The 22,251-nt window shown below is 39.2% G+C and overlaps 2 protein-coding genes across 3 annotated transcripts; both read left to right on the plus strand.

Moving 5' to 3' along the window:
* The first annotated feature begins 1,460 nt into the window (after positions 1 to 1,460).
* Positions 1,461 to 10,263, plus strand: LOC119485289 (polyunsaturated fatty acid lipoxygenase ALOX15B-like). Of its 2 annotated transcripts, none has more exons than XM_037764777.1 (15): positions 1,461 to 1,597; positions 1,757 to 1,916; positions 2,303 to 2,507; positions 2,677 to 2,758; positions 3,051 to 3,173; positions 3,284 to 3,387; positions 5,171 to 5,337; positions 5,492 to 5,635; positions 6,262 to 6,465; positions 6,664 to 6,750; positions 6,892 to 7,061; positions 8,069 to 8,190; positions 8,338 to 8,438; positions 9,209 to 9,379; positions 9,570 to 10,263. In XM_037764777.1, the coding sequence occupies exons 1-15, from the start codon at positions 1,518 to 1,520 to the stop codon at positions 9,747 to 9,749; spliced, it is 2,100 nt and encodes a 699-aa protein (XP_037620705.1). In that variant the 5' UTR covers positions 1,461 to 1,517; the 3' UTR covers positions 9,750 to 10,263. The 2 variants fall into 2 exon arrangements, with proteins under 2 accessions (XP_037620705.1, XP_037620706.1); XM_037764778.1 differs by having other exon boundaries at positions 1,561 to 1,597; positions 1,737 to 1,916.
* An 871-nt stretch (positions 10,264 to 11,134) lies between these two features.
* LOC119485291 (polyunsaturated fatty acid lipoxygenase ALOX15B-like) lies at positions 11,135 to 20,741 on the plus strand. The gene is made up of 15 exons (XM_037764780.1): positions 11,135 to 11,229; positions 11,368 to 11,547; positions 12,959 to 13,163; positions 13,335 to 13,416; positions 13,725 to 13,847; positions 13,950 to 14,053; positions 14,831 to 14,997; positions 15,166 to 15,309; positions 16,007 to 16,210; positions 16,360 to 16,446; positions 16,554 to 16,723; positions 18,178 to 18,299; positions 18,445 to 18,545; positions 19,315 to 19,485; positions 19,675 to 20,741. Exons 2-15 carry the CDS (start codon positions 11,395 to 11,397, stop codon positions 19,852 to 19,854), a joined length of 2,013 nt encoding a protein of 670 aa, XP_037620708.1. The 5' UTR covers positions 11,135 to 11,229; positions 11,368 to 11,394; the 3' UTR covers positions 19,855 to 20,741.
* Positions 20,742 to 22,251: the final 1,510 nt, after the last annotated feature.

Raw genomic sequence — 22,251 nt, forward strand, 5'->3', positions numbered from 1 at the left:
CTAACATTACTGCCAAGCAGGTGAAATATAGATTGATATTGTGGTTTTAGCTGACGTGTGTTGCCTCACTGTTTTGAGCGATGTTCGTTCATGTCTATTTAGAGTGAGCACAAGCGCGAGCCCGACGCTGACTTTCGTTAACGGCCACAGGTGTCGCTGTTAACAAGCATTTTTTATTCTTACAAACAGTCCCTTTAAGTCTTCTTAATTTGTCAATGAATATATATCTTATCAAAATAAATCACAAATGTGAATTAAAACTGCAAGCAGCAATGATCAGGCCCTAGCACCTTCTCGCGTGTCAGGGGTACTGGCAGGATGCCGGTCAACGTGGCCAGGCACAAAGAAACAGGAACTCTGCTGAGTGCAGTGCATTCTTCCTACAAGAGTCTGTGCCAAATGCTTCATGAGTGATGAAAGAGGGCGGGGCTAAAGTGTTGGGGCAAGCCATTTTGCCAAATCCATATCACACGTACATTTTTTTGCCACTCCTGATGTGATGCAAAGTTTCACAACTTTTTGAAACACCACAAGCCCCTCAAAAATGTGATTCATTTGAGACAATAATTCCTTCAGTTTCAATAAGGCCTTCGCTGACCGCCAGGTCAGTGCCCTAAATACAAAATGTTCAGCTGCTGCATTGAGAAATTTGTCATAAACACATGTATCTTTCTTTTTTTTCTTTTTTTGTGATACAATATTTATTGATTAAATAAAACATGCATACAGAAAGAAAGAAACTTCATGGGACATATATGACAGACCAACATATCCCGCCTCCACCCCACAGAACTACCCCAACTCTACAATGAGGTATCACAGTACATACTGTACATGTACAAAACTGCCTTGCGTGCAAATGCCCTATTGTCCCAGGCTATTCATTTTGAACGAAACGTCATCACTGAAAATGTCAACCTCCAAATCTCATATTTTATTTGCAGGTCTTACAGCTGCAAAAACAAGTTATCTATACATGGAACAGACCGTAGAAAGAATAGATGGGGTTAGAGATAGGACTGTTCAGGCATGGGCCTCTACAGCAGCAGATATTAAACGGCTGCTAGCTTGAATATACATGTACTGTAGCCTATGGCATCATAATGTATGTATGTGCACACTGCTGTATTGTTGTAAAACTATAAATCTTAAATATGACAATTTGCACTTGTTTGCCCCTCATTGGACTATTGTTTAATTCTTTTCTGTCTCAACACAAGAATGGTTGAATGTTACAGTTGTTTATAATAAAACTATCTAATACATCTGGAAAAACTGTGTAGGTGAATGTTTTTGTTGTTTTAGCATTTAATCAGAACTTTTTTTTTTAGTTGACTATGATGGTCTCACGTTTAACGGTGGAAAATCTGATTCATCTTTATTAAATCAACAAACGATATCACTATTTGCATCAGCTCCCTGTGACTCCTGTGAAGTGCAGTAATTGTTCGTACATGTCCAGCATTCCATCACCAGAGCTGACTATTGCCAAAGACTGGACACTCCCATAAAACTGTATGTATAAAATAAGGAATCAGTGGTGGTACTTTTCTCAAAAGAGCAGTTCATCAAAGGAACGTCTTGGTCTCATTAACAGGTAAGAGAGACGCTTTATAAAATGATTTCAGTTTTGTCAATGCCATTTCCATTTTTTTTTCCCAAGTTTTTTTTGCACTCATCTAATGACAGTTAACCTGATCAGTGCTGAGAATGTTTTTTATTATTCTCTCCTCTCCGGGATTCTTCTGCTTTCCAGTGTGAAAATGGTGGATTATGAAGTGACCGTATCCACTGCCAATCTTGCCGCTGCCTCCACTTTTCACAATGTCTTCATTAAACTTGTGGGCACAGATGGGGAGAGCGACCGCAAGTGGCTCATAAGCCTCAAAGGGGCTTTGTCCTTCAGCAGAGGAGCAGTAAGTCTGAAATATCCTTCTGTAAATGTATAACAATCTTTCTCAACTTGAGATTATCATATTAAATATCAATTTAGAGAAGCTGATGTAAACCCTCATCAACTCAGACTCATATGGGCAGCAACAGGATATGTGCTGCTGCAACTCTTAACCCTACGGCCACAAAGTTGACCAAAGACACAAAAATCCCCTTAAGGAGCTTAAACATTTTTATTATTATATTTTATGCAGTGCGATTATGTTGCACAAGTTTTATTTTGTCAACACTTTTACATTCAGTATTGTAGGCTAATTATTGGGATGTTACAGCTCCGTTTTCGGTTATCAAATACACTTTATCTTCATGTTATATAAATATTTTCAAACCATTTCTGTCGTTACTCCAGGTGTCTACATTTACCGTGTACTGCCCTGTCTCCATTGGAAAGCTGGTCCTGATAGAGCTAAACAAACAGCACCTCCCACTGTTCCCAAAAGACAATTGGTTCCCAACCAAGGTGGTAGTGAAATCCCCTGAGGGAGACATCTACAGCTTTCCCGTCTACCGCTGGATCACTGACCGTGAGGTGCATCGCTTCAGAGAGGGAACAGGTTTGTGGTAATGAGCTTGTCTGACATCCTGTATGCTGTTCACTGACCTCAGAGTACATAAAAGAAAGAAAAGTTCTGCAAGCTGGACTTTAAGGAGGCTGGAGTGAATCCATCTGAACACACTGTATATAGCAACAATTTTAAACCATGTTTTTTTTTTTTCTTCAAGCTCTGACAGTCTTTGAAGACAATCATCATCTGGGTAGGTACAGTCGAGAGCAGGAGTTGAATCAGCGAGAGCAAGACTATCGGTGAGAGCTCAGAGCTTATACACATTTGAACTTTATGCACCCCAATACTAACATGCATCCAAACGTCTTTGGTTGAATATATTCATGATATATACACCTGCCAGGATTTATTAAAATGTATTATCATACTATACAGTATGCTATAATATACAGTAGGCCTATGTTACAAGATTGCAATATTGAAGTCAAATCAAGTATATTGTGCTAACATACTCTAAATAAAAACTGCAGATACACTGGTATCTAGACTTTTGAAGGTTCTCCCTACTCTCCTCTTCTTGATTTTCCTCAGCTGGGATGTGTATGCAGAGGGAATACCCCACTGCATAAAGACAGAAGGCCCACTTTCTCTGCCTTGTGAGGTCCGCTTCTCCTTCACCAAGACCACAGAGTTTCTCTACACTGCATCCACTGGGTGAAGTGTCCTCAAATTATGTCGGATATCTATCTATATGTAACTATGTACCTGCCTGTCAAAGTGATTTAAGGCTTCATAATAAAGTTCTCTACGCTTCCATTTTCTAGGCTGACTGAGCTGCAACTGAAGGGACTGGCTAATTGCAAGAAGAACTGGCCTGATATTGACTCTATCAGTCGGGTGTTCTGCTGTAAACGGACTGACATATCAGGTACAATCATGGTAGTTTAATGACATACTTCATTTTGTATGCATAATAGCAGTGTTGGGGACACAGATAGGAGCTAGTCTATTTATTAGAAAATATTAAAGATAATTATTAATATCAATTAAATGAATATAAATAAATAATACATATATATTAATAACAACGTGGCACCAAATTATGTTGGTAACACAATATTAATCTATCTAAATAACTAACTAAACTAAACAAACTAAACACAGTGTGCGTGTGTGCGTGCGTGCGTGCGTGCGTGCGTGCGTGCGTGCTTGTGTTATTATACAGCCCTTTCAGTGACAGGCTGCTTCACTCACGAAGTGTGAAGGAGAGCTACTGCAGGTCCTTTTGCTGCTGTTCACACCTACAATTAACACAGATTTGAACTAGATGGTGAGTCAGAAGACAACTAAAATATAAAACGTTTAATCTGTGATCTGTCTTCGTTCCGGTATAAAACTCCTCTGATGTTGAGAGGTAAAGTTATCAGATCAGTCCGATCGGCAGCAGCGTCCAATAAGTAATTGATATCCAATAAGGAGGCGTGTCGGTCGGTAAAAGACATCTGTGAAGGCTGCTCTCGTGTATCCTCGCTCATCGCTCCTCGATCCTCGCTCCTCCGTGCAGAAATAAGAGCTTTGGGACGGTCTTCAAGATGGCGCACCAGAACAACTTCCGGTTCAAGTGAGGAACGAGGAGCGAGGAAACGACAAATAAGAGAATTGGGATGTACCCAAAGACAAGATGGCTTCTTGTCTCAAAATGGTGATTGAGGTTGCACAGACTACAAAACAATAGGGCTGACCACGTGAAACTACCAAAATGGCTGAATCAAAGATGGACTATGAATGTATATGTTTGTGTTTAAAACCAATTCACAGTTTATTTAAACTATAAACTATTTAAAGTGATCGTAATGTGTTTCGGATAATGCAGTGGGTTAGAAAAGATGGGTTAGTTTGCATGCAAGACCCTTTGTCTGTGTAAAGTATAAATAGCAAACCCAGCTACCCACATATCCTGACTACAAATAATATCACAACAACAAAACTCAGTGAATAGCATTAAATCAAATCAATACATGTAGCCTACTTACATTCACAGAAGTCAAAGTTAAACAGTCTTGCTTATTCATATGTTGTTGCTGTGCCAATGCTGTGCTAAGGTATGCCCAGGACTTTACCAGTCCATGGAAGAAAAAGGGCTTTTCTTAATTAACTAATGATTCCATCTTTTGAAGCTGGAGGCCAGGCTAGGAAAGTTTTGGTTCCGGTGTCAAAAGATGCAGTCCTTACTGGGTTCAAATCCAATTGTGTAGATTGGTGGGGAAACTGGTGCGATCCTTTGTACCTGCAGAGTTGCACTTCTCTTTTGTTTTCTATGAGCAATCAGTAATGATATCAAAAAATACATCGGACAAAGGCAATTAAGTGATATCTACTCAGTTGTGGTCTTGACCGGTCTTGAAATAAAATCCTGAGTCCTCTTTGTCTGAGACCGAGACAAGAAAGAATAAAAATGCGATTGATTCCGAGACGAGACTTTCAAAAAGTGGTCATTAGACCGGTCTCGAGACCAAGACTGATCTTGAGTGCTACAACAACTGCATAATAGTACATTCAACTGTATTCATTCAGATATTCAAATATTCCTTCCAGACACATTGTTTCCCATTTTCCAGTGTCACATGCAGTATAAAGTTAAGCTGATAACAGAGTAAGATTTTCCAGCTCAAAGTTTAAAATTCAACAAAGTTAAACTCTGTTCACATCAGACTATGTCCAGGATCATTGGAAGGAGGACGCTTTTTTCGCCTACCAGTTTCTGAATGGTGTCAACCCCATTTTGATCCAACGTTGTTCAGCTCTGCCCAGTAACTTTCCTGTTACTAACGACATGGTCTTCATCCGTGGTCAGAGCAGCTTGGCAGATGAAATGCAGGTGATTGTATTGACCTTAATTGATTTCAGTAATAGAATCATATTTTGCCCCATCACATGTTATATTTGTAATTACTCGTTGAACTATAGTAAATATAAAATCCACACTGTATGCATGTGCGTCAAATCATTTCTCATCCTCAAATTTAAAACAGAATGGAAACATATTCCTGTGTGACTACAAGAGTTTGGATGGAATAAAACCAAACACCATCAATGGGAAGAAGCAGTACCTGATGGCTCCCCTGGTCCTGCTCCACAAAACACCTGATGATAAACTGATGCCAATTGCTATTCAGGTAAGATCAGCACTCAAATATAGGTTATAGTAGTGATCTCTCTTCAAGGAAAGACAGACTGTTCTTACTATAGATGTCATATGCACAGAGTAGAAATAAATACCTTTAGTAAATTTACACTAATAGAGTGCAAAAATAAATGAATAGTGTGGATCAGATAAAAAAATATATTTCAAGTCTTTTCATTGCAATTGCCAGCCTGCCTCCCTTTTGCCTTTTTCAAAGATGGCAGAAGCTCAGTCCATGGGGACTTGGGAACCGGACCCCCAAGCTGCTGCCCACTGCTCCTAATACTAGAATGGGTTAAATGCAGAGACTAAATGTCACTGTGTGCTGTGCTGTGTACAATACAATGTGTGACAATAAAATCTGATTTACATTTACCCGTTTACATTTACATTAATATTGATATCTGTAAGACTGAGGAAAGTAGGACAGCTGTTCTCAAGTTGACCCTGTATTCTGACCTGGGATTCAATGAAAATATGAATTTCCCCTTCAGGGATCAACAAAGTATCTAACTGAAAAGCAGGTGAAACCTATAGTTGATTGGTTAACATAGTTACAAGTACTGGTAAAGAATTGAATGGATTGAATGAACCACATCCTCCTTCCTTTTCCTGCAGCTGAAGCAGACTCCAGCAGCTGACAACCCCATCTTCTTTCCGACTGATTCTGAGTATGACTGGTTGATGGCCAAGATTTTCGTGAGAAGTGCAGATTTCAACGAGCATCAACTCAACGTTCACCTGCTGCGCACTCATCTGCTGGCTGAAGTTTTTGCTGTGTCACTGCTGCGCAACGTGCCCATGGTGCATCCCCTGTACAAGGTAACTGAAAGAGAGAATACTGAACTTACTCTAGTTGTAGGTTTTTCAACTTACTGATTTTTGTATCTTCTAAAGTTGATGAATCATAATGTTTTAGTGTGTATATATTTGAAAGTATACCACACTGATACATGGTATAGAGGCATCAAGATGTCTAATTTTGTTAACAACGCTAACAGAATTCCCTCTTTCTCTCAGCTCCTGATACCTCACATTCGCTACACGCTGCAGATCAACTTCTTGGCTCGACTTGTTCTAATATCTGACAGTGGAGTTTTCACAAAGGTATGAAAAGACCAACACGCTCAGTAGATTATTACCTAAACAATGGTATATTTTTTTTAGCATATTATATTTCAGTATATCATGTACAGTATTTGTCTCTAACTATATTCCTTACATACAGTATTTAACCCTATTCCTTAGTTTGCAGCAGCCGGTGGAGAGGATATGACGCCATTTCTGAAGAAATCCCTGTCCTCACTGACCTACAGCTCCCTCTGCATAGGAGAGGACATTGCTGAGCGTGGGCTGGAGGATGTGCCGAACTTCTACTACAGGGATGATGGAATCAAGCTTTGGGATATCATCTCCAGGTAGTACAGGTGCCCTGATATTGGAAAATCAGAGCCCAAATCCTGCCCATTGTTGATTTGCCCTTTAAATATCAAGTGGCCCAGGTGTTAGATTAACAATGCTTTAAAAAGATGACAGTACAATGGGTGATCTAAACCGTAGCTACTGCCTCTTGATTGAGTAGACTGGCAGTTGGCTATGAAAGTTTCTGCCTGAACTACTTTAAAAGAGAACCTCAGTAAGATGAGAGGAGCGCCATACCTACCCTTAATCCTCATCCATACCAACTGGGGTCCCTGCAGACCCCAGAGGTATACTTTTCGTCATATCTCACAGGTCCACTATAGAAATGCAAGTCTTTACTTTCTTGCCAAGAGTTAAATGAGAAGACTCATGTTTGTGTGTTAAGTACAGAGCTACAACCAAGAAGCGATTGTAGCTGAGCATAAAAAGATCTCTCTAATAGTACAAAATACACCTACCAACACTTGTGAAGCTCATTAATTAACACCTTTTATATTGTATGGTTAATCCTGGAGTTTTGTCATCACTGTGAAGTTTCCAGGGAACCATGAGACTCCAGGAAGTCACTGCACCTGGCCACTGTTTACCAAGATATAGTTGCAGCATTTAATGACCCATAAAACCACTTGTTGTTTTTACATTTCTACTGCTTGTGTGTGTTAATAAAACATTTTTAGAGGTGCTGCTAAGCAGATGTAAGCAAACAAGGCTAACAGTCTCCAGTCTTTATGCTAAGCTCCATACTTACGCACAAATACTAGAGTCATATTGATCTTCTCATCTAACTCTCAACAAGAAAGCGAACCAGGTTTGTAAGTTTCCAAAAATGTCAAAGTATTCCTTTATAGTTGTATGATCCACTTTGTTGAATAAGCTATTGCACCAAATTGCATCATCCTAAAGAGATGGCCTTTTAATTGTCTTATTACAGCAGTGTGTATAAATTTTTTTACAATTCAATGAGGAATATGCATTTTATAGAGCTTTTCCACATTTCTCAAAGGTTTGTGCAAGGAGTGCTCAGCGTCTACTACAAGAATGACGCTGAGGTCAACAAAGACTCCGAACTGCAAAAGTGGATTTCGGACATTTTTGAGCATGGATTCCTTTCCCAAGCAGGCACAGGTGAGCTTTAAAGAAAAGCTCAATCTAATGATCAGAAATGTGCACATTTATGTACCATTATATTATCATAATGCAAACATAAGTCAAACTTTAATTAAGTAATCTATATGTCTTTAAGTAATGTAGTTTGTTCTCTCTAATTCTCAGGAATTCCTCAGAGCTTTACCACCGTGGCTGCGTTGGTCAAGTTTGTCACCATGGTGATCTTCACTGGCTCAGCACAGCACTCGGCTGTGAACACTGGACAGGTGAAGCCTTTAAATTTACTGGCATTATCAATTAAAATGTTGGTATTTTTTGTGGAACAGATTCATGGGGTTCTGCATGTTTTTAACTGCAAAAAAATGGATGAATTCTGGCTAAATAAATGACATATGACTGAGGATTGTTAAGAGTCTACAGCCATACTAGCAGGTCTGTGATGCTGCATGCTATGAGCTAAATGCAACAAATGCTAACATACGCACAATGACATGCTGCCTTTTAACAGGTATAATGTTTACTAAGATCACAATCTAACTTTACCATGTTAACATCCAAACCTTAGCAAACATTTGCTAATTATCACAAAACACAAAGAACAGCTGAGGCTGATGGGAATGTCATTAAGTTTGAAGATCTTTGATCGTAAAACAAAGTATTAGACGAATACAAATTTGATCCAATGATGGCGCTGGAAAAAGAAAAGTCAGAGGATCACCAAAGTTGTCACCCTGAGGTTAACATGAATATCTGAACCAAATTGAATGGCAATCAAGCAGAAAGTTGTCGAGACATTTCTCTGAAAACAAAAAATGTTAACCTCGTGGCGGCGCTAGAGGAAAAATCAGGGGATCTCCAAATTCATCCTCTGGGGACCATGAATGTCTGTACATTTTGTTGTTACCATCCAAATTTCATGGTAATACATCCAATAGTTGTAGAAATATTTCAGTGTGGACCAAAGTAGTGGACTGACTGACATGGCGTGGCTTCAAAGAGCGTTAATCATCATTTCTCAATCATTCATTCGTCACAGTATGACTATGGTGGCTGGATGCCCAACACTCCCATCTCCCTGCAACTTCCTCCACCAACAACAAAGGGAACAACAAGTGAGGCCACGATGCTGAAGACGTTCCCTGACATCAACACAACAGTCCAGGGAATGTCCACATTGTGGCTACTCAGCAAGCAGTCATCTGACTTCGTAAGTGCCCAAGACTTCATGACAAATCACATAAATCAAATTCATGTTCAATGTGTAAAGCAGTTTGTATGTCATTAGTGCCTCTTTGAGCCACAGAATAAAATCGCTCACTGCAACTGTACATTACAGTATTGCCAATAGTCTATGTTTTCTATGTCATTTTTTTAAAATGTATCATTGATATCATCAGGTCGCTCTCGGCCAGTACCCAGAAGACCATTTCAGTGAGGAGATTCCTCGCAAGCTGATAAAGGATTTTCAAGGAGAGCTTGAAGTGTTAAGTGCAGCCATCAAAGTCAGAAACAAGAGTCTGGATGTCCCATACACGTATATGGATCCAATGGAGGTAGAAAATAGTGTGGCCATTTGAATATCAGGAGGTGTGACCTCCTCAGCTGTTGACCAAATTCAGCTTCATATTAACACAAATGAGAAAGAGAAGAACTGCATGTCCTATTTACTGATAAATATCATAATCCAAAATTAGAGTAAATTCCAATCAAGCTTTTTTCAGTGAACATTTTGTGCTATAGAAATAAAAACAAACATGGTGCATATAAATATAAAATCAATGTGGCGAATTTGCCATTTAATATTCACGGAAAAGACCTAATTAAACACATTACTAAATAAATAATTACTCAGCATATTGTTATAATGATTAAAAACTCTTAAGCTTCGTAATGTTTTGTCTCTATATTCTACAAATTTTTCATATTATAGAAAATGTATCTTGTTTTGTTGTAGTGGGAAGTGTTAATTGATACTTTCTCTGAGTGGTAATTTTTGATCACTACTATCTACTGTCACTAAGGTCTACTGTAAACTGTGACCAAATTTCCTCACCAAAATAAAGTATAAAGGTTAAGTCTACATAATGATCATTTTCGTTGTTTGTGTTGTTATTTACTGGAAGGGGCGCTCATAGGAATTTCAAAAAGATGTAAAAAAACTGACATCTTGCCTCATGATTGTTATTTGCACAACTATGTTGAAACAGTTGTACTTTGTACTCTACTGCATGACCTATCATTTCTGTAGAAGTGTTTATTGCAGTTGCCTCCCACTACACAGGTTGGTGTGGTTCAGTATTTATAAAAAAAAATAATGGTAAGATATGCTACTGCCTATTATATTGATGCTACTGGCAAATATATTGATTGATTATGTGGGCAGTGGCAGTGCATTCATGGATGTACAGTATTTTTATATTTTTAATACTCATCTTTGCAGGTTTAAGGGCTTATATCATTCCAGTTCATACCAAGAATAAATACCCATAAAGGTTTGTTTTCTAAATAAAGCAAACTTGACTCCTGACCTGGCCTGTAAAATGCATTACATTGAATAGTGTTTGATTTTTAATTTTGTTGGTGGTGGTGGTGGTGGAGGAGGATTAATTATTGGCTGTAATCTTATAACAACAAGATATTTAACAAAGGTAGACACAACAGAACACACAGACTCTGATAAGATAAGTTACATAACTTCCAGACAGACAGATTGGTCATTGTGTTTGTTTAGCTGCTTAATAAAGATTTGATGCGTGATAACAAAATTCTGTCGAAGTGCCACATTTACAAGCACTGTGATGATTACATTATTGAACTAAAACATTTAACCTCCTAGTTGTTATCAAGAGAAGTAACGTATTATGCGTTTATATTGTTACACAATAATGAATAGGTCCCATTGTTTTCCTGCAACATGTCCAGCATTCCATCACCAGAGCTGACTATTGACAAAGACTGGACACTCCCATAAAACTGTAAGTATAAAATAAGGAATCAGTGGTGGTACTTTTCTCAAAAGTGCAGTTCATCAAAGGAACGTCTTGGTCTCATTAACAGGTAAGAGAGATGCTTTATAAAATGATTTCAGTTTTGTCATTGCCATTTCCATTTTTTTTCCCAAGTTTTTTTTGCACTCATCTAATGACACTTAACCTGATCAGTGCTGAGAATGTTTTTTATTATTCTCTCCTCTAGGGGAATCTTCTGCTTTCCAGTGTGAAAATGGTGAATTATGAAGTGACCGTATCCACTGCCAATCTTGCAGCTGCCTCCACTTTTCACAATGTCTACATTAAACTGGTGGGCACAGATGGGGAGAGCGACCGCAAGTGGCTCATAAGCCTCAAAGGGGCTTTATCCTTCAGCAAAGGAGCAGTAAGTCTGAAATATCCTTCTCTAAATGTATAACAATCTTTCTCAACTTGAGATTATCATATTAAATATCAATTTAGAGAAGCTGATGTAAACCCAGACTCATATAGACAGCAACAGGATATGTGCTGCTCTGCAACTCTTCAACCTACGGCCACAAAGGTGACCAAAGCAACAAAAAATCCCCTTAATGAGCTTTAAGGTCACCTATTATGCAAAATGCACTTTTCCATGTCTTTTAAACATCAATATCTGTCCCCAGTGTGTCTACAGGCCACCATAGTATCATAAAAGACCATCCTCTCTCTTTTTCTCCTGCTCCATCTGTCCGAAAATGGGTCTAAAAAAATCGCTGAGCAGCTTTTCCTTACACTGGTGACGTCGGGGACGAATGGCAAGCCATATAAGGGTTTCCTGTTAGAACAACGGTTAGAACCTCCAGCTAGGTGACCCCACCCACAGAGCGTCACTCTCTCCTCCGCAACCTAACTATGAGCAAAGTCTGCTCCTACTTCTGTTAGTCTGCAAGAACCAGCAGAACAGTCTTCATGTACTCCCATCATTTTAATATAACATGTTCTTTCACAAAGGCTTTATGTAATTACACTGTTTAAACAGGTGATATGAAACATTAATTTGATGTCATGCATGTAGAAGAGTACAGGTAGTAAATAGTGACTGTAAGCAACACAACACATTTCTGTTTCACAGTCAAACTTTATTTGAGTAGACAGATGACAATATTAATTATTCACAGCATTTTTAATTCCACCTGCAGTTCAGTTGACATGGTACAGGATAAAGTCTTTCAGCTACGGTAAGCTAAGCTACGGTTAGTGTAACGTTAACCTGCCTGTAGTCATGTCCGGTAACGTGCGCTGTGTGAAGTTTCTGGTTTATAAACTTTTAAGTAGTTTATAAACTCTTCCTAGCTGCTTCTCTCTGTAGCTCACGGAGCTGCTGCACAGAGGGGGAGAAAGTGACGCTGTGTTGAGGGTGTTTGATGGACAGGGCAGCAAGAAACGCTGACCAATCAGAGCAGAATGGGAGGAGACAGGCTCTAAATCAGGAGTTTTCAGACAGTGGCTGAATGAGGCTCTGAGGCAGGCAGAGTAAGGAGACAGTATGAGAAGAATAAAGGGTTTTTTGAACATTACATCATGTAAAAATGTTCTAGTACAACATTAAAATACATCTATGAACCTGGAAATTAGCATAATATAAGACCTTTAAAACATTTTTTATTATATTTTATGCAGTGCGATTATGTTGCACAAGTTTTATTTTGTCAACCCTTTTACATTCAGTATTGTAGGCTAATTATTGGGATGTTACAGCTCCGTTTTTGGTTATCACATACACTTAATCTTCATGTTATAGAAATATTTTCAAACTATTTCTGTCGTTACTCCAGGTGTCTACATTTACAGTGTCCCACCCTGTCTCCATTGGAAAGCTGGTCCTGATAGAGCTAAACAAACAGCATCTCCCACTAATGCCAGAAGACTCTTGGTTCCCAACCAAGGTGGTAGTGAAATCCCCTGAGGGAGACATCTACAACTTTCCCATCTACCGCTGGATCACTGACTGTGAGGTGCACCGCTTCAGAGAGGGAACAGGTTTGTGGTAATGAGCTTGTCTGACATCCTGTATGCTGTTCACTGACCTCAGAAGACATAAAAAAAGACAAGTTCTGCAAGCTGGACTTTAAGGAGGCTGGAGTGAATCCATCTGAACACACTGTATATATAGCAACAATTTTAAACCTTGTTTTGTTTTTTTTCTTCAAGCTCTGACAGTCTTTGAAGACAATCATCATCTTGGTAGGTACAGTCGAGAGCAGGAGTTGAATCAGCGAGAGCAAGACTATCGGTGAGAGCTCAGAGCTTATACACATTTGAACTTTATGCACCCCAATACTAACATGCATCCAAACGTCTTTGGTTGAATATATTCATGATATGTAATGATAAATTAACTACCATATGACATTGTTCCTGCCAGGATTTATTAAAATGTATCATACATATACAGTATGCTATAATATACAGTAGTCCTATGTTGCAAAATTGCAATATTGAAGTCAAATCAAGTATATTGTGCTAACATACTCATGCAGATACATTGGTATCTAGACTTTTGAAGGTTCTCCCTACTCTCCTCTTCTTGATTTTCCTCAGCTGGGATGTGTATGCAGAGGGAATACCCCACTGCATAAAGACAGAAGGCCCACTTTCTCTGCCTGCTGAGGTCCGCTTCTCCTTCACCAAGACCACAGAGTTTCTCTACACTGCATCCACTGGGTGAAGTGTCCTCAAATTATGTCAGATATCTGTAACTATGCACCTGCCTGTCAAAGTGTTTTAAGGCTTCATAATAAAGTTCTCTACGCTTCCATTTTCTAGGCTGACTGAGCTGCAACTGAAGGGACTGGCTAATAGCAAGGAGAACTGGCCTGATATTGACTCTATCAGTCGGGTGTTCTGCTGTAAACGGACTGACATATCAGGTACTATCATGGTAGTTTAATGACATACTTGATTCTGTATGCATAATAGCAGTGTTGGGGATGCAGGTATAGGAGCTAGTCTAGTTATTAGAAAATATTAAAGATAATTATTAATATCAATAAAATGAATATGACTAAATAATATATATATATTAATAACAATGTGGCACCAAATTATGTTGGTAACACAATATTAATCTAACTAAATAACTAACTAAACTAAACAAACTAAACACAGTGTGTGTGTGTGTGTGTGTATGTGTGTGTGTGTGTGCATGTGTGTGTGTGTGTGTGTGTGTGTGTGTGTGTGTGTGTGTGTGTGTGTGTGTGTGTGTGTGTGTGTGCGTGTGCATGTGCGTGTGTGTGTGCGCGCGTGCACGCGTGTATGTGAGTGAGAGAAAAAAGGGTACATCTCAATTCTCTTGATTGCATCCACGTTTCCCTCACTTGCGTCTTTTCCTTGCGTCTTAGTCCCTCCCACCAGGGAAGCATGGAGAGACACAAGGAAACCATGCAAGGAGAGAGGACACAAGGAAATATGTTTTAAGAGAAATGAGACATCCTTTCCTCTGAAGCGTCACGTGAAGTGACATCGGTTTCTGATGACAGCAGCAGCTGATCACAGCTGGATCAGCTGTCAGTGGGCTTTAACAGCTGTTTGTGTCTGAACTGTACTAATACTAATAAAGACACACAGTTATTATCAGTGGTAGAGCAGCAGTGTTTTCTCTCTGTAGCCTGTGACCTGTGTGATGTTCAACTCTGTTCTTTCTCCAGACTATGTCCAGGGGCATTGGAAGGAGGACGCTTTTTTTGGCTACCAGTATCTAAATGGTGTCAACCCCATATTGATCCGACGTTGTTCAACTCTGCCCAGTAATTTTCCCGTTACTAACGACATGGTCTTCATCCGTGGTCAGAGAAGCTTGGAGGATGAAATGAAGGTAATCGTCATGATCTTGATTGATCTTGGTTTTAGAATCATGTTTTGCCCCATGACATGTTGAATTTGTAATTGTATGTTGCACTACCATGTTCACTTTATGTATGTAATATTCACACTGTATGCATGTGAGTCAAATCTTTTCTCCCCTCACTCAAATTTAAAACAGAATGGAAACATATTCCTGTTGGACTACAAAAGTTTGGATGGAATAAAAGCCAACATCATCAATGGGAAGAAGCAGTACCTGATGGCTCCCCTGGTCCTGCTCCACAAAACACCTGATGATAAACTGATGCCAATTGCTATTCAGGTGAGACTAGTACTCAAATATAGGTCATAGTAAAGATGTAAGTATCATCATTCAAACTGTAAGATGTAGGCTCTCCTGCGACAGGAAGCATCCACCTTGCTGAAAGTGTGGGTTCTTTACAAGTAGCAGCTACTATGGCTAGTATGTTGATGGCAGCTATGAATCCTCTGCTAGCAAAAGCAGTTTATTTCTTCCTACCTGAGCCCTAGCCAGGTAAGAAGAATCCTCCCACAGCCACATCCAAGTTTGACAGGCTGACAGTTGAGTCTGATGCGAACACAAGTCAAGTCAAAGCCTGAAATGGCTTTACAAACTGTCCAATATAAGAAACCCACTGTCCTTAGAACCTTGATTCGGATCAGGAAGAACAGAGAAGTGATCCCTCTTCCTGGATGGAGACACATGCAACACTATAGATTTCATATGTACAGAGAACACAGAAATACCTTTTGTAAAATTACACTTATAGTGCAAATATATATAAAGAGGATGGATCAGAGTAAAGCAACATTTTAAGTATTGTCATTTCAGCCTGCCTCCCTCTTTCCCTATGTCAAAGCCATGAGAATTTGTATGTACATACAATTGTACAATTGTATGTACATACAATTACAAAGAATCCTTAAACATGATTGACCAATACTGGTAATAAATTGAATGGATTGAATGAACCACATCCTCCTTCTTTCTCCTGCAGCTGAAGCAGACTCCAGCAGCTGACAACCCCATCTTCTTTCCTACGGATTCTGAGTATGACTGGTTGACGGCCAAGATTTTCGTGAGAAGTGCAGATTTCAACGAGCATCAACTCAACGTTCACCTGCTGCGCACTCATCTGCTGGCTGAAGTTTTTGCCGTGTCACTGCTGCGCAACATGCCCATGGTGCATCCCCTGTACAAGGTAACTGAAAGAGAGAATACTGAACTTACTGAAGTTGTAGATTTTAAAACTTGCTGATTTTCTATCTTCCATATTGATGAATCATAATGTTTTAGTGTGTATATATTTTCAAGTTTTTCACTTCTAACAAAGATCCCTCTTTCTCTCAGCTCCTCGTAGCTCACACTCGCTACACGATGCAGATCAACTTCTTGGCTCGACTTGTTCTAATATCTGAAAGTGGAGTTTTCTCAAAGGTATGAAAAGACCAACACACTCTTTACCTAAACAATGTTTGTTTTTTCAATATCATGTACAGTATTTGCTTCTAACTATATTCTTAACATATTTGACTGTTCTCTAGTTTGCAGCTTCTGGTGGAGAGGATATGTTGCCATTTCTGAAGAAATCACTGTCCTCACTGACCTACAGCTCCCTCTGCATACGAGACGACATTGCTGAGCGAAGGCTGGAGGCTGTGCCGAACTTCTACTACAGGGATGATGGAATCAAGCTTTGGGATATCATCCACAGGTAGTACAGATGTCCTGATATTGGAAAATCAGAGCCCAAATCCTGCCCTCTCTACCAGCTATAGCTTTTTCTTCTCTCACTCAGTTGGTTTTCTCATACAATCAGTCAAGCTGCAACATGTGTTTTGGGTTTACCCCTTCTTCTGCTTTTTAATACGGTTTAATTGCATCATTTCTTTCAGTTAGTGCATCTTAATGCAATTTCTTCTGAACAGTTTATGTTAAAACATGCTCTTTTGTAACAGTCAATGTCACCAGAGGCACTGCTGGAAGTTTGGGTGCCTCTAATAACCCCTCTTTGGATCCCTGAGAAACTTTGGCGTTTATTAACCTCTTACCACTCTTTAGGGGTGGGGGACAGGGGATGTTCACTGGTAGATAAAAAGTCAACAGTAGATGTCACATAGAAGTGGTGTGCATCATCTGAAAGCTGGAACCTGAAGATTAATTTGAGGTGCAGCTCAGCACTGTGTGTCAAGTTATTCTAGTTATTAATAAGAAATAGATATGAAATAGTAAATTAATTAATTCATTGAAATAAAATGTGAAAGTGTATCAGGGCTTAGAACATGATGATCTAAATTTGTGACGGCCATTTCCATGCTTGATTATGTCTCTTTTGGGTTGATACCATTTGTTACAAAGATTTTGTGCTGAATTTAACCAATTTTACCATTCGAGAATTGATAAAAATTATCAATAATTCCTTATTATTATTATTTGATGTTCTTCCCGACAAGCTAGCATGACAGGTGACAGCTAGGTACTAGCTACTCAAACTACTGAATGTCAGACTGAGCCTTTAAAAAGGCACAACACCTACTTTGACATCACTGATCGGGTGTTACCTCAGCTTTAACCTGCTCAGAGTCTCAAACCATCAAGAGCAGTGCTGCAGCCTTTTTCAGTTGTGTTTTATTTATTGTTGATTTGCCCTTTAACAGTCAAGTGGCCCAGGTGTTAGATTAACAATGCTTTAAAGAGATGACAGTACAATGGGTGATCTAAACCGTAGCTACTGCCTCTTGATTGAGTAGACTGGCAGTTGGCTATGAAAGTTTCTAAATGTTCCTGCCTGAACTACTTTAATAGAGAACCTCAGTAAGATGAGAGGAGCGCCATACCTACCCTTAATCCTCATCCATACCAACTGGGGTCCCCGCAGACCCCAGAGGTATACTTTTCATCATATCTCACAGAAATGCAAGTATTTACTTTCTTGCCAAGAGTTGGATGAGAAGATCCATACCACTCATGTTTGTTAAAGTCATATTGATCTTCTCGTCTAACTCTCAACAAGAAAACAAACTAGGTTTGTTAGCTTCCAAAAATGTCAAACTATTCCTTTATAGTCGTATGATCCACTTTGTTGAATAAGCTACTGCACCAAATTGCATCATCCCAAATATATGGCCTCTTAATTGTCTTATTAAAGCTTATCCACATTACTCAAAGGTTTGTGCAGGGAGTGCTCAGCGTCTACTACAAGAATGACGCTGAGGTCCAGAAAGACTCAGAACTGCAGAAGTGGATTTCGGACATCTTTGAGCATGGATTCCTTTCCCAAGCAGGCACAGGTGAGCTTAAAAGAAAAGCTCAATCTAATGATGATAAATGTGCACATTTATGTATCATTATATTATCATAATGCAAACATAAGTGAATCTATATTAGTCATCTATATGTCTTTAAGTAATGTAGTTTGTTCTCTCTAATTCTCAGGAATTCCTCAGAGCTTTACCACCGTGCCTGAGTTGGTCAAGTTTGTCACCATGGTGATCTTCACTGGCTCAGCACAGCACTCGGCTGTGAACGCTGGACAGGTGAAGCCTTTAAATTTACTGGCATGATCAATTAAAATGTTGGTATTTTTTGTGGAACAGATTCATGGGGTTCTGCATCTTTTTAACTGGAGAGAGATGGATGAATTCTGGCTAAATAAATGACATATGACTGAGGATTGTTAAGAGTCTACAGCCATACTAGCAGGTCTGTGAGGCTGCATGCTATGAGCTAAATGCAACAAATGCTAACATACTCACAATGAAATGCTGCCTTTTAGCAGGTATAATGTTTACTAAGATCACAATCTAACTTCACCATGTTAACATCCAAACCTTAGCAAACATTTGCTAATTTCTCACAAAACACAAAGTACAGCTGAGGCTGATTGGAATGTCATTAAGTTTGAAGATCTTTGATCGTAAAACAAAGTATTAGACTAATAAAAATTTGATCCAATGATAGCGCTGGATGAAAAGTCAGAGGATCACCAAAGTTGTCACCCTGAGGTTAACATGAATATCTGAACCAAATTTAATGGCAATCAAGCAGAAAGTTGTCGAGACATTTCTCTGAAAACAAAAAATGTTAACCTCGTGGCGGCGCTAGAGGAAAAATCAGGGGATCTCCAAATTCATCCTCTGGGGACAATGAATGTCTGTACATTTTGTTGTTCCCATCCAAATTTCATGGTAATACATCCAATAGTTGTTGAAATATTTCATTGTGGATCAAAGTAGTGGACTGACTGACATGGCGTGGCTTCAAAGAGTATTAATCAGTCATCTGTCAATCATTCATTCGTCACAGTATGACTATGGTGGCTGGATGCCCAACACTCCCATCTCCCTGCAACTTCCTCCACCAACAACAAAGGGAACAACAAGTGAGGCCACGATGCTGAAGACGTTTCCTGACATCAACACAACAGTCCAGGGAATGTCCACATTGTGGCTACTCAGCAAGCAGTCATCTGACTTCGTAAGTGCCCAAGACTTCATGACAAATCACATAAATCAAATTCATGTTCAATGTGTAAAGCAGTTTGTATGTCATTAGTGCCTCTTTGAGCCACAGAATAAAATCGCTCACTGCAACTGTACATTACAGTATTGCCAATAGTCTATGTTTTCTATGTCATTTTTTAAAATGTATCATTGATGTCATCAGGTCGCTCTCGGCCAGTACCCAGAAGACCATTTCAGTGAGGAGATTCCTCGCAAGCTGATAAAGGATTTTCAAGGAGAGCTTGAAGTGTTAAGTGTGGCCATCAAAGTCAGAAACAAGAGTCTTGAGGTCCCATACACGTATATGGATCCAATGGAGGTAGAAAATAGTGTGGCCATTTGAATATCAGGAGGTGTGACCTCCTCAGCTGTTGACCAAATTCAGCTTCATATTAACAAAAATGAGAAAGAGAAGAACTGCATGTCCTATTTACTGATAAATATCATAATCCAAAATTAGAGTAAATTCCAATCAAGCTTTTTTCAGTGAACATTTTGTGCTATAGAAATAAAAACAAACATGGTGCATATAAATATAAAATCAATGTGGCGAATTTGCCATTTAATATTCACGGAAAAGACCTAATTGAACACAGTGCCAAATAAATAATTACTCAGCATATTGTTATAATGATTAAAAACTCTTAAACTTCGTAATGTTTTTTCTCTATATTCTACAAAATCTTCATATTATGGAAAATGTATCTTGTTTTGTTGTAGTGGGAAGTGTTAATTGATACTTTCTCTGATGGTGTTTGATTTTTAATTTTGTTGGTGGTGGTGGTGGAGGAGGATTAATTATTGGCTGTAATCTTATAACAACAGAATATTTAACAAAGGTAGAAACAACAGAACACACAGACTCTGATAAGATAAGTTACATAGCTTCCAGACAGACAGATTGGTCATTGTGTTTGTTTAGCAGCTTAATAAAGATCTGATGCGTGATAACAAAATTCTGTCGAAGTGCCACATTTACAAGCACTGTGATGATTACATTATTGATCTATAACATTTAACTTCCTAGTTGTTATCAAGAGAAGTAACGTGTTATGCGTTTATATTGTTACACAATAATGAATAGGTCCCATTGTTTTTCTGCAACAGTTGTTTGGTGAGCTTATATGTTTTCATCTCTGCCTGAGCTTACTGGTTCATACTGGTCAACCTGCACTTGGTGATTTTTGCTTTCATTGTTCACATTTCATTGTAAAGACTTTATTGACTTGACGCAGTATTTACATCATACAATGTCATGTTTCTTTATTGTTGGAGATACATTACAGCATTGTAAGTTAGCTGTACTTTACACTATACAGGGTCTCTTTTAGGCGCATCCATTGTCCATTAATGTTTGAGTCATTTCTTCAGCTTGACCTCTAATTTACGGAGTGACCTTTAAAGTTAAAATAAATTATTTACACATTAACATCCTGACATACCTCAACACCAGTAAACAGTCAACATGTAAACAGTAAAGATGGCCAAAACATGAAAAGCGCCTGAGTATATCTTTATAAATTGTATCATAAATGGTGTATTTTAGTGTATTTTCATCAAATGTACAGTCCCAGTTGTTGTAAAGAGTAGAAGAAGACATTCAGTTGCATCAGCATGGGATCTTTGTTATAATGGTGATATTGCTTTTGAAATTAAGATTTTACATTAGGCATGGATAAAAATCTGTATCAGTATCAAAACAGTATCATTGGGTTGAGATCAGGTCATTAGCCTCAATGAGATTATACGCTTTAATATATACTGGAAAAACAAAGTTCGGAAACTTGTGTTTGGTTGATTATTTCTCTGTTGTTACAATGCTAATGGTCATTATATTTTACATCGTTGGAAAGCCTGTTTATTTACCTTTGCAATGATGTCCAACTTGTAAGGATCATGCATTTGTGGGATGAGCAGCACAGCTGATTATGTGGGGAGCGCCCAAGAAAAATTTGCCAAAATGCTCTGCCAATGGTAAACAGTGTATTCTCATAAGGCTACCAGGTAGCCTGCCCTTCACCGTCAGGCCCATTTGCGCTGGTGTCGACAACACAGACAATGGAACCTGAACATGTGGGGGAATGTCATGTTCAGTGATGAGTCCAGGTTCTGTCTGTGAAAGTTGGATGGCAGGGTCAAAGTATGGAGACGACGTGGAGAACGCTATGCTGATTGTTGAACCGATGGACTAACAGCTTTTGGTGGGGGCAGTGTCATGGTGTGGGGCAGCATCTTCCTCACTGGCAAAACAAGGCTTGTCATCATTGAAGGCCATCTCAATGCAGTGAGATATCGGGATGAGATTCTGCAGCCAGTGGCGATCCCATATCTCCACAATCTGGCACCTAACTTCATCCTCCAAGAAACGACGCTCACCCCCACAGAGCCAGGGTCATCACAGACTACCTCCACAATGTGGGAGTAGAGAGAATGGAACGGCCTGCCAAGAGTCCAGACCTCAACCCAATTCAACACTTGTAGGATCAGCTTGGGCGTGCTGTACGTGTTAGAGTGACCAACACAACCACGCTGGCTGACCTGAAACCAATCCTGTTTGAGGAATGGAACGCCATCCCACAGCAACGTGTGACCAGGTTGGTGACCAGCATGAGGAGGAGGTGCCAGGCTGTTGTGGCTGCGTATGGATCTTCCACCGCTACTGAGGCTCCTGACGGAGTATTAAATGAATAAAGTGTAAAATAGCCAATATGTCTTGTTTGTTCCTTGTTACTGATAGAGA

This window comes from Sebastes umbrosus, chromosome 3, assembly GCF_015220745.1.
Source record: "Sebastes umbrosus isolate fSebUmb1 chromosome 3, fSebUmb1.pri, whole genome shotgun sequence".
Lineage (NCBI taxonomy): Eukaryota > Metazoa > Chordata > Actinopteri > Perciformes > Sebastidae > Sebastes > Sebastes umbrosus.